At 43.5% G+C, this 12,659-nt stretch overlaps 1 protein-coding gene across 3 annotated transcripts; it reads right to left on the minus strand.

The window, feature by feature from the left end:
* Positions 1 to 4,410: 4,410 nt before the first annotated feature.
* On the minus strand, positions 4,411 to 12,331 carry LOC105039645 (uncharacterized). Of its 3 annotated transcripts, XM_010915858.4 has the most exons (4): positions 12,036 to 12,331; positions 8,616 to 8,710; positions 5,010 to 6,009; positions 4,411 to 4,641 (listed from the first exon to the last, which is right to left on the minus strand). In XM_010915858.4, the coding sequence occupies exons 2-4, from the start codon at positions 8,656 to 8,658 to the stop codon at positions 4,605 to 4,607; spliced, it is 1,080 nt and encodes a 359-aa protein (XP_010914160.1). In that variant the 5' UTR covers positions 8,659 to 8,710; positions 12,036 to 12,331; the 3' UTR covers positions 4,411 to 4,604. The 3 variants fall into 3 exon arrangements, with proteins under 3 accessions (XP_010914160.1, XP_010914162.1, XP_010914161.1); XM_010915860.2 differs by lacking the exon at positions 8,616 to 8,710 and having other exon boundaries at positions 12,044 to 12,330; XM_010915859.4 differs by lacking the exon at positions 8,616 to 8,710 and having other exon boundaries at positions 12,036 to 12,330.
* Positions 12,332 to 12,659: the final 328 nt, after the last annotated feature.

Genomic DNA, 12,659 nt, shown 5'->3' on the forward strand with positions numbered 1-12,659 from the left:
AGATTGTCCTCAACTGAAAAATCGGACGGTGGCTGCTGTAGCGACGGCCGGCAGCAATTTAGATGGAGATGTCTTTGAGATATCTGACGAGGTATCTACTTCTTCCCAGCAGTGGATATTAGATTCTGCATGCCCCTATCATGTATATTGCAGAGAGGAGCAGCTTGACTCCCTGGAGAACAGTGAAGGCACTGTATATCTGCCGGATGAATTGAGCTGTGCGATCAGAGGCATTGGGACGGTCAGCGGGAGGACACATGATGGTGCAGTGAGGAGATTGGGAGAGGTCCGATACATACCCGATTTCAGGCAGAATCTTATCTCACTTAGCAGAGTGGATTTGAGAGGCTATAGGACGGTAGCTGGTGAAGGAATCCTGAGGGTGCTACGCGGCGATAGGATTATACTGGAAGGGAAGAAGGGGAGCAGATGACATTATTACCTGACAGGGAGCCCAGTGCGAGGTGGAGCATCGGGAGCCAGGTGGAGCCCAGAGCGAGGTGGAGCTCCAGGAGGCGGATCGGGCACGAGACAAGAGACTCGGAAGGACGAGAGGCGACGTTGCAAGGTAAGATTCCTATTGCCGCAGGATGAGGCCCCGAGCAGGTCTCAGATCAGGAGGAGCACAGCATATGACGGAGATGGGATTGAGCAGTCTGGCTCGACTCCCATGTTTGCCCATCCATGATCAGCAGGCGATTGCCCTAGGGCATGGGGGCGAGGAGATCCAGAAGCTCTCGGAGTTTGGAGGAGGCCGAATATCGAGTCGAGATGGAGATTGTTAGGATTTGACGCCTCGAGATTCAGCCCACATTGAGCCCACAATAAGGTTCGCGGTGAAAAATGGAGTCCAACGAGACCAAGATCACCTGAATCGGAGCTCGGATGGAGGAGATACGAGCTTTTGAAGTCGGCACGAGAATCGAGGCGGCGGAGGACCATCGGTGACCGGCGGCTGACGGCAGCGGCGCGGTCGCAGGCGACGGCGCGCGGGATGCACAACCCAGGCCCACGCGGGATGCGCGACCCAGGCCCGCGGCCCAGCCGAGCACGCGGCCCAGGCGCGCGCAGGCCCGCGCGCAGGCGCGGCCCAGGCCCGCGCACGCAGGCCGACCCAGGCCAGCGGCCTGCTGGCCCCCTTGCCCGTATCCACCGTGGACCGAGCGGTCCACGGCGGGGCCTGTGGACCGCGTGGGCGTTTCTCACGCATTTCTCACGATCTACGGTACTATTCCGTGGACTGGAGCGCGATCCAACGGCCCAGATGGCTCCCGATCTTGATCCGACTGTCTGGGACGCTGATCTGGCTTGTTTAGGACTCCTAATCCCTCTCTAATCAGGTTTAAACTCTGTTTAACCCTTTAAAAGGGCCTGAGACGAACAGAGAAGGGAGGGTTGGGTTTTCTCGCCGCCGTACGAACCAGAGGAGAGAGAGAGGCATGAGGCTGCTGTGAGAGAAGGAGCAGGAGGCTCCTGGACAGCGGTCGCCAGACTCTTCAGGGGTTCAGGGGGTGTCCAAGAGAGAGAGAGCTTTTGTGAGGGGAACTTCAGGTGAGAAAGAATTGGGTGTACAAGAGTTGAGGGTGAGGTCTCCTCTTGTAAATTTTTTTTTTCATAGTGAAGTTTGCATGCCCCGTGGAGGCGAGCCCTTTTGTGGCTGATCCACGTATTTTGATTGTTTTTCCTTTTGTTTTGTTTCTTCTTTCTTCCTGCTGCATCGCGTGGTACTGAAAAGGTCTTGAGAGGTGGTGTCCTGGCCAGACATCCACCCAACAGGTGGTATCAGAGCCAGGTTGTACAAGGACGCAGATTTTAGCGGTGGTGAGCAAGACTGAAGATGGAGAAAACAGGAACAATCAAGATGGAGATCAACAAGTTCGATGGTAAGAGCAATTTCTCCTTGTGGCAGGCAAGGGTGAAGGACGTGCTCATCCAACAGGGGTTGATCGATGCTCTTTTGTGCGATGAGAAGCCGACCACCATGGAGGTGCGGGATTGGAAACGGCTACAGATGCAGGCGGTGAGTACCATCCGCATGTACCTGGCGGATGAGATGGTGATCCATGTGCTGAGCGAGACTTCCCCGACGGTGCTGTGGTCGAAGCTCGAGGAGTTGTATATGGCGAAGTCTCTCACCAACACTCTTTTCCTCTGGAGGCAGTTTTACCAACTGCGGATGACTGAGGGACAGAGCGTGCAGAAGCATTTGAGCCACTTCCAGAAGATCCTCACCGACATTCTCAGCATTGGCGAGAACGTTGAGGAGAAGACCAGGGCGCTGGTTTTGCTGGCGTCGCTTCCCCCTTCGTACGAGTCCTTGATGACTGCTCTTCTAGTGGGGAAGAGCACTATCAAGATGGACGAGGTCACCGCGACGATACTCCAGAACGAGATTCTCAGGAGGGAGAACCCAGCTTCGAGCTCAGGTGGCGATAGCTCAGCTTTGGTGGCTTCTGGAGGAGCAGGAGGCGGTAGACGGAGCGACAGGAGATCGCAACGAGGGCGGTCTAAATCCAGGAGGGACTTGAGCAAAACCAGGTGTTACCGGTGTGAGGAGTTGGGGCATCTAGCCAGAGATTGTCCTCAACTGAAAAATCGGACGGTGGCTGCTGTAGCGACGGCCGGCAGTAATTTAGATGGAGATGTCTTTGAGATATCTGACGAGGTATCTACTTCTTCCCAGCAGTGGATATTAGATACTGCATGCCCCTACCATGTATGTTGCAGAGAGGAGCAGCTTGACTCCCTGGAGAACAGTGAGGGCACTGTATATCTGCCGGATGGATCGAGCTGTGCGATCAGAGGCATTGGGACGGTCAACTGGAGGACACATGATGGTGCAGTGAGGAGATTGGGGGAGGTCCGATACATACTCGATTTCAGGCGGAATCTTATTTCACTTAGCAGAGTGGATTCAAGAGACTACAGGACGGTAGCTGGTGGAGGAATTCTGAGGGTGCTATGCGGCGATAGGATTGTGCTGGAAGGGAAGAAGGAGAGCAGAGGACATTATTACCTGACAGGGAGCCCAGTGCGAGGTGGAGCATCGGGAGCCAGGTGGAGCCCAGAGCGAGGTGGAGCTCCAGGAGGCGGATCGGGCATGAGACAGGAGACTCGGGAGGACGAGAGGCGACGTCGTAAGGTAAGATTCCTATTGCTGCAGGATGATGCCCCGAGCAGGTCTCAGGTCAGGAGGAGCACAGCATACGACGGAGATAGGATCGAGCAGCCTGGCTCGACTCCCATGTTTGCCCATCCATGATCAGCAGGCGATTGCCCCGAGGCATGGGGGCGAGGAGATCCAGAAGCTCTTGGAGTTTGGAGGAGGCCGAATATCGGAGAAATCCAGAAGCTCTCGGAGTTTAGATCCCATGCTTATTCCCTTTTTACTCTTCTCTGGAAGTAATCTACAGCTATGTATCCTAACTTTGCCCTGCCATCTGTTGTTAGTGTTTTCTATGTTCTCGTAAATTTCTTCTGAACTTGTACACCTTTCTACTTGGCTCCCTATGCTTTGTTAGTATCCTCAGCTGGTTGGCGTAAGTGATGTTCACACAGTTGCACCCTGTATTACGTCGCTGGTAATGAAAGCTTTAGTTCCTAAATGCTACCCAGAGAGGAAAAAAAAAAAAAAAAGCTGCTGTCACCGCATCATTATATTCCATCTACATCAAGCCAGCTAAATGTCGATTGCGATCTCCACCTCACCTCAGCCTCGGCATGTTCTCGGTAGTGACTGAGAAACTGACAGCAGCCGTTCAAGCTTCGTCTTTGACCGAGGTATCTACTTCGACCTGGCCGAAGTCATTTAGGTCAGCCAAAACCGATTTATGCCCGCTGCACACAACGAGCTCCGCTGACAAACCTCCCTATCCCCGGTTCTACTTTTAGTTCGGCCAAAACCGACGTACGCTTGTTACACAGCAGGTTTCACTGACAAAATCCACACTGTTTTTGTTCTGAAAAAATTCAAATAAGAAAGAATATCTCGGATTGAACCATTTTTTAAAAAAAAACTTCCACCAGTCTAATCTATATGCGATAATCAAAAATCGATCAAAACTCATATCATACACGACTCTTACATTCTCTCTATAAATAGAAAGACATAGGAATCTCCACAGTAAATTCTCAACTTCTATTCTTTTTTCCTTATTGCTCTTCATCATCTGATTTAGGCATTGAAAGATACCCATCGAATAACATTCCGACAAAACTTTTTTATAGATTCAAATTGAAGCTCAGACAGCACCTCTAACATACGTCTGTCACCTCATCCTCCGACCTCGGGCACAACAACCACCTTCTCCAATGCTGCATTGGGACTCCCAAATTCCCAAGAGTTTTTGCATGTCGAGGAGCTCCATGCATCTTTACATCAGCATAAAAAAATCATAGATTTGGCTTGCATTAACAAAAAGGAGAAACATGTTGATAGATTGTAAACACTAAATTCGCTGAGGGCTGCATACAATACAATAGCATTTTCATATGCACAAACAAATGTCATAGACATCCTATAGCAACAAAAGAGAATGAAATTTGGATGGGAGAAGATAAAAGAAAGTCATCACGGGGCAGTGGATGCCATGGACGCTTGCTTGTCAAGGATCATAAAAACGAGATCTGCGCCTCGCATACCTGTTCATATTTTGCAGAAGGCATAAAATATCAGCCAAAGTAACTAGAAACCAACAAAGAAATCTATAACTGCAGAGAATAAGCCTGATCCCATCAATTTGTATGTTACCGATCCATTGCCACGCTTGAATTCTGGAGGGGAAAAGAGGAGGACAACAGAAGCATTTGGATTGGGGGTGGCGGTGGGGGTGGTGGTGGGGTTGGGTGGGTCGGTGGGTTAAAGATGCATGACAGAAACTCAGATTTCATTTCAATTTGGTTAGGCATGTGCCTGATCAGTGAACCAAATCAAATAATTCCAGAGGAAACATCTTTACATTCCAACACAATCAATGTCTAGAGTATAACACACGGAAATTTAAACAAACCTGTAATGGCTGGGGATTCTCCTGGATGCTGCACCACCACCACCACCGGTGGCTCCTACATACTCGTCATCGGTTTCCTCAAACCTGTATTCTCTTATGTCTACAGATCTTGTAGAACCCTCATCCAGATTTGAACCATCAGAGCTTGATCGGCCACTGCTTCTCCTTTCACTTCTTTCGCTTCTTTCACTTCTTCCTGATCTCCGTCGGTTTCTTGAAGCCCTAAAGTTTACAAACAAAATACAAGAGGTCCACCACTTGCGTCTATTCCGGTGGAAATCATCATATTCATCTCCTGTCTCTTCATCCCCATACTCAATTACGTAGTCCCCCAAAACCACACCATGTGGTACTTCTGCATGTATGGTGCTCAAGACATCTATGATATCTGAAGACTGCTGGAAATTTTCCCAATCTAGTTGTCTTGCAGGGTCTATTTCCGAAGGACGTGAATGGGGGTGTTTTAATTGAGTGTGCTTCTGCAGCTCAAAAAAGTTGCCCACATATGAACAGCATTTCTCTTGGCAGCACCTTTTTTTCATGTTCAGATACAGACGGGCCTCATCTATTACAATCCATCCTATAACATCTCCTCTACACAGCGGACAGGTTGGTCGGCTGTTGGGGCTTGATGGGATCTCCTGAAAGCTTTCCAGAGAAGTCTCATTTGTAGTTGATGAAACTTTTGCAATAGCAGGCAACCCATATGCACTCTTAAAACGGCTGAGACAGTTTGAGTGGGTGTGATCTGTATCACACATGAATGGCCGACACCCCTTATCATATGAAGAACACTGCAGTAATACTCCATTATGTGGGAAATCCAAACATATTGGGCAAGTCACATCTTCCCAATTAGTATCCAACCGTATGTCTTCCAGGTTCAACAAGTTCTGCTTGATACCTCTCTTCTGACAAGTGTCTGAAGCCATACAAAGCTTTCTTAAACAAACTTCACTGCCATTGAAATTAAATTTGGCCAAAATGTGACTGGATGAAGCTGCATATGAAATCAAGCAAAAAGACTCGTGAATTCTTTGAATAGCAAGGGTCATAATAAGAATATCAATTTTTTACATACACATAATTTGAGAAAACATTATTAGCACTTGAGTTTACGGATAACCAAATGGTTGCAATCAAGGTATGCTAAACCGGTATCCCCGGCCATTTTGGCCGACTGGCGGTACGGTTCGGTATGGTTTCATACCATACCGAATCGACGACCCGAACCGGAAGAAAAAAAGAGAGAAATAGAGAGAGAGAAAGAGGAAGAAAAAAAGAGGGAGAGGAAGGAGCCAGTGGGGCCGCCGAACGGCCACCGACTGGCCGTCAGAGGACACAGTCCATGCGCACAGTGCCGCAGACGTGAAACAGAGGCATCGCCCCTGTTTCGCAAATTTTTTTAAAAAACATGGTTTTAAGTGAAATCGGCAAATGATTTGCCGGCTTCACGATTTTTATTTTTTTTAAAAAAATATTCTTAAGTCGACAACCCAATTGCCGACTTCATAAGTTTAAAACAAAAAATAAGAAAAAATCGAAACAGACGTCGTCTGTTTCGAAAAAAAAGAGGGCGGAGCCGCGAAGGGGCTCCGCCCGCTCGACCGCCCTCAAGCCGTCGGCATCGGCTCGCCGGCCACCAGGAGCGTTGCAACGGAGGCACCGTCCGTCCGGTAGGTTTTCCACCTCCCCTCCGAGCGCTCTCTCTCTCTTTTGCTCTCTTGAAAGCCCTATCAGACGATACAAGGCTCGAAAGCCCTCCGACGGCCGCAGCCAACCACCGCCGGCCTCCGGCGGCTCCCACCTCCCTCCCTCCCCTCTCTCTCTTTCTCACTTTCCGTTCTTTTTTCTTCGGTACCGCCGGTGTACCGATTTTACCGGTCGAATCATGCCGGTTCCCCACCGGTCCGGTACAAGATGGGGTGTACCGACTGGTTCGGCACGGTATAGCAAACCTTGGTTGCAATTATATATTATATATTGTATACTCATAGGTATGACAATGTATTTGATCTACAAAGAATGAAAATTCCAAACTGGTAAGTCACTTTATTACCGCTTCACAGTATGCAAAATGAAGTAGCTGGAGAAGTGACAGTACAACTCCTTGCTATCAGTTGCATGTCAAATTTATCCAGGCTTCTACAATCATGGATCAGCTACTTGTATAGTATGCATCAACAACAAACGTCCCAGGTAATTTTCTACTTAATATCATGATAATTACCTACTTAATATCCTTACTATATGGCATGAATGGGAAGGACTGCTTCAATGATTTTTCAACACAAAAAACAATCTGCGTCTACCTGAATTTCAATGCAAGCTTCCATGAAAGTTCAGCTTGAATAAATTTAAGATGAGCACGTCATACAGTGCAATTGTCTGATGTTTCATTTTCACTCATATACCTTTTTGTCCGTAAAAGCTGAATTACAGCCCATACGATAACAATCTTCGATAAAGTAAAAGTCATCCTATTCTTTGTTGTTAGAATCGTACGAGTCACGATTCGACTCGTACGATTCGAAACGATTCTAAGCCCGGCCGAGTCGAACCGACATGAAGAATCGCAAAAGAGGAAGAATTGTACCTGAATCACGGACTCGTCAGTTGAAACGTGCGACTCGCGGGATCGTTTGATACCGTCGAGTCGGAAAAGATAACTCCCAAAACAATTGTTCGTTGTTTTTGGAAGTGGAAGAGTCGGATTTTGGCAAAAAAAAGAAGTCCCAAACCTTTGAACTTCTATTTGCGACTGTTTCTGCATCTTCTCCGACTGTTTCGAGTCTTCAAAGACTACGGCAAGAATAGGAAGAGAGCGCATGGTGAAAAGGAATCCTTAAAGCTTTCGAAGCATCCCCATGAGTTCGTCGTTTGTCCGGTAGGTACCCCAAAGCCTTTTTTTTCTTTTTTTTTTCTCTTTTTGTTTCTCTCCCCCGATCTCTCGATCTCTCTGTTTCTCTCCCCCGCTCTGTTTCTCTTCTCCGAAGCCACCATGAAGCATTTCTTTTTTTTTTTTTATAATCCGGCCGAAGTTTTTTCTCAAATCTTCCTACAAAGCCACGTACGAAGCCATCGACGAAGGCTTTTTCCCTTTTTTTTTATTGATCGGACATTTGTTGTGGGCTAACCTGTGGTGTTGCCTATTGTTCCTGTGGGCCGTGGCACAACCACTTAACAAAAAAAAAAAACACACACACACAGCCGTGGCACGGTCACTTAACTAAAAAAAAAAAAATAACAGTTCTTACTTTTTTTTTGAATATTTTTTATATTTTTTATCAAATTCATTACACAAAATAAGGTATTATTATATTTGGTTATCATTTTTATAATGTTAATTTTGTTTTTAATGCTAATATCTATTGTTTTATAAAAAAACTGAATTTGTTATTGAATCTTACGATTCGAGTCACGATTCGAGTCGCGATTCGAGTTAAGGCATGGACGATTCACGAGTCGAATCCCGATTTGATGTATTGATTGTTAAAATTTAGTTTAGTTACACTCGATTAACTCTTGCTCACATATGCAACAAAAAATTATAATAATCCATCTAAAATATGTTCATTTATATAACACCTATCTTACAGTACCCACCGAGTTTCCTCCGATGATGACTTGATTTGTTACCACACCACATAAATGTTCAAGCACACATCAAGATCCAAATATCCACTTAATAAAATTATTCCCTGCAATCATATTAAGCACAACATATATCGTCAACTTCCATCAGTAAGAACTTACATGCATTTATCGAATTTGATAGTTAAAAATTGTGATGACACATGCAAATGTGTATTTAGTCCCATTGGTTACTCGCTGGGAAGATCTTGGATACTTACGCATGGCTAAAGAACCCAAGTAATACCTTCTGACTACTCTTTTTGGATGACATCTTAGGTTGTTACAAAAATCCTCTCCAACATCGATCATCAATATATCAAGTGCAAGTTACAATTTATTTTTTTTAAAAGAAAGAGACTTTCTCTATTTTCTCAATTAATCCACCAAATATATGTATCTCATAAACTAAATGAAATGATAGTTTTCAAATGAGTTAAATGTTAAATCGTAAAACCATAACAGCATATATTACTCGTAGGAAGTAAGAATTTGGTAATATACTACTGGCCAAGTGATTCTCCAAATCATTCTTAAATAATCGAATTGTTCACCAGCTATTCAACTGCTCAGAAGTTACTCATGAAATATTCACCACTCATCCATGAAACACTCCTAACAAATTTAGGTCACAAAAGCAATCTGTTGATGTTGCAATTATTTGCTGACAAAGTCTTACTGATAATAAAAATGATGATGCTTGATAAGGTTGCCTGCATTAACAAATGACATAATCTCATCATAAATCCACTATCCTCTCCATCCCACCCCCCCCCCCCCCAAAAAAAGAAAAAAGGACAACCGGAGAAACAAGAAAAAAAAAAAGCAAAACATACAGACACAAACAGACACGCTAAAAAAAAAGAAAAAAAGAAAGAAAGAAAGAAGTAATTATAGTATAGTTAAATACACAGTATTTAAATACCCATACTGTAACTCCTCTGTTATTTAGCAATATATTTAATTTTGTCACATCACTGTTACTTTACTGCTGCTATTTTTATATAGCATGCTATGAATCTATTTGGTAACATTGCAAGTAACTTGGAAAAGTAGAGGACAAAATTGTGAAAAGAGGGAAGGTTGGAAAAAGGTGGCTAGGCCAGGAAGCAGAACATGTGAAAGTCTTGAAGAAAGCTAGTAATGGCATAAGGAGACTGGGATTTGAACCTTGCCACAGCAAAGAACTGGTGTTTAGGCCAAGTTATCTCATAGTGGAGATTTCTTTGGAAAAAGGCAGTGTGGATGTGGTTCTATAAAGTGATGAAGCCTTGCTGTTTCCCCCTATCAGAAATTTAACTTCTCTCATTCATTTATATGCATTTGATGAGAAATTTTTAAATTAAACGAGTGGAAAGATAGAAACATGTCATTATACAACATTACTTTAGGGTGACACGTGCCATGACTGATAACAAGTTGTTCTCTCATGCAGACAACTACAAATTTGGAGATGGCATACTAGGGGAAGTTAACTACAATCTCAACATGAGTAAATGCTATATCTCAGAAGCTGTTTCAGAAGCCCCAAGTTTCCTAGAATCCAAGTGTTTGCATGACCGGTGATCTTAAGGAAAATAACCACCTAAGATGACCATTTAAAGAAACCTATGTTAAAGTATAGTTAAATACACAGTATTTAAATTCACTCAAAGTGTAATTATCAGTTAAGCAACAATACACAAAATCTGTATTTGGGATTTCCTGAGTATTTAAAAACATTTCTGTTCTGCCCACCAAAACATTTTCTAACCGCCAAGCACTATCAATCATATTTTATATACCCATGCATTCAAGTTTCCTTTGCAATTTGAAGTCACCATCTGCAATTTTGTTCCCTTCCACTTGACATGATATTATCACATAGTACCTTTCCGAGTTCCCTCGAATGTGAAGTACTCAATTTTCTACCTGAATAATCATGTCCGGTACCCCAGTACTATGATCACTTTAACCCTTTAATTTCCTTCCAATTAGTGGTCTGGATTATTTCATTGCCCGCAGAACAATTTTCCTTCATCTCGTAATAATATCCTCAGTCCATCTTTTTTTAAAAATTCTTCCACTGTAAATTCATCTCCCTTTTTAGACATTCTAATTTTTAATTGTATTACGCCCACCATTTATTTTACTGAACTTTTCTCTACCATATCAGATCTCATCTAACTTCATGCTTCAATTACTCCCATTCTCCCTATCTTGCCCCCACCTCTATCTTGGAAAATTTTCCTATCCACTAGCTGAGTCTTTGTTAGAGAGGTGCCTTCAAGACAAATTTAAACACATCAATTTCCCTCACTTCTTTTCGAACAACCATCCAGGTTCTTCCTTTCTTGAAAACATGATATTGCAATCCAAGCAACCACTCTATGTCTCTATGTAAATCCGCAAGCCCCAAGAAACTAAACGACCTTATCAGTAACCCTAAGTTCACACTCGTGGATATCCTTCCACATCATCTCATTATAAAAAAGGACTTGCTTTAAAAAATTTTAGAATGACAACATGCCAAATATATTGTTGCTTCGAATGGACTTAATAAAGTGACAGGGACACTAATTAGTTATAAAGGGAAATAAGGAATGTCCTTTGTAAAGTGCATGCACACGAATCACTTGGTTAAAACATAGCTCACCATGAAAAGCACAATCCAACATGTAACAAGAATTCATTAAGATAGAATAGTTAGTTCCAACTGAAAACTATAGCAGAAATAATTCATGCCATGAGGCTTCCACACACATGCAAGAATAGCCAATCCATAAGTGCCAACAAAATTTATAAGAACAAGGGTGCTGTGCAAATCAACCAACACGAGTATAGCTTGGCCTTAATCTAATTCTGATTCTTCCATGATGAAGTACTGTAAAAATTAATCCATCACTCAGCAAGCGTTATTTCAAACCCGACACTTGAACATATCCCCAAACAAAATCCATGCAATTGAAAATTAGGAGGATTACATTCAAAAAAAAGAAAAAAAGAAAAAAAGGAAAATTAGGAGGATTGCTTAAACCAATCAACAGACAATCCAAGTTATCCTCTCAACACTCCAATTATAAATCACCGCAACATAAATCCACAGAAAACAATTCACAAACACAAGCACACGAATCCAAAATAGAATCATCACCATAGCATCACCAATCATCCAATTCCTCAAATCATAATACCAAGCCGTAAAACCAACGTTGCCACCAATCCAAGAAAGCACATAGATATCAAACAGAAAAAGAAAACCCTAGAATCGGAAAGAAACGATCAAAGTCCAAACAATTATCACTGATAACTTCTCAAAAAAGGAACCGAATTAACGAAGAAAAAGCTAGAGCGAACACACAAAAAACAAAAAACAAAAAAAAAGTTTTTCCATCAGAGGAAGCGAGAACGGACCTTCTAACCTTGGAGAACTTCCACCTCGGAGGGAAAGCGGGGGAGTGCGGGTCGCAGCCTTGGAAGAGAATTGAACGAAACCCTAACCCTAGATCTCCATGGCGTGCAGGAAAGGGAAAGAAGAGAGAAAGACGGGAGGAGGACGGAGATCGAAGGAGAAAGAGTCGGAGAAGACAAGTAGTTTACATTAATATTAATATTATTATATTTAAAAGAAAGAAAGAGATGGAATAAAGGGAGACAGTGGGAAAAATGGCTGCTCTCCGGATTCAGAGACCCCCAAAAGTCCTTTTAACGTCGAACAATCTTATCCCTTTTCTTTAATTAATTTAAAGAGATGAGGGGAACGAAAGAAATTGTTGCTGACTTCGTAAACTTCACGTGAGACGCACGTGCCATTGCAGCGCGAATGGGCCTGTGACCCAAGTCAAGCTAAGCTTTTTCCAGGAACCTGAGGTTGGGAGAATTTTGGAAAGAATCTTTTTAGATCTTGTCCAAATAAAAGTAAACATCAATCAGTATGGTGTATATTTTGCGATATTAATTATGATTTTTAACGGTAAATAAAAATAATTGTGATTTGTGGAACAAAAATTTTGGAATCTCAACAAAAAAAAAATTTGC

This window comes from Elaeis guineensis, chromosome 1 (genome assembly GCF_000442705.2).
Source record: "Elaeis guineensis isolate ETL-2024a chromosome 1, EG11, whole genome shotgun sequence".
NCBI classification, from domain to species: Eukaryota; Viridiplantae; Streptophyta; class Magnoliopsida; order Arecales; family Arecaceae; genus Elaeis; species Elaeis guineensis.

Excerpts from the sequence above, each read along its gene's own strand:
- LOC105039645 (XM_010915858.4), bottom strand. The coding sequence starts at position 8,658 with ATGTGGTGTGGTAACAAATCAAGTCATCATCGGAGGAAACTCG. Across the intron at positions 6,010-8,615 it reads TCATCATCGGAGGAAACTCG|CTTCATCCAGTCACATTTTG; the intron begins GTGGGTACTGTA and ends TTTCATATGCAG. Across the intron at positions 4,642-5,009 it reads AGAATCCCCAGCCATTACAG|GTATGCGAGGCGCAGATCTC; the intron begins GTTTGTTTAAAT and ends AAATATGAACAG.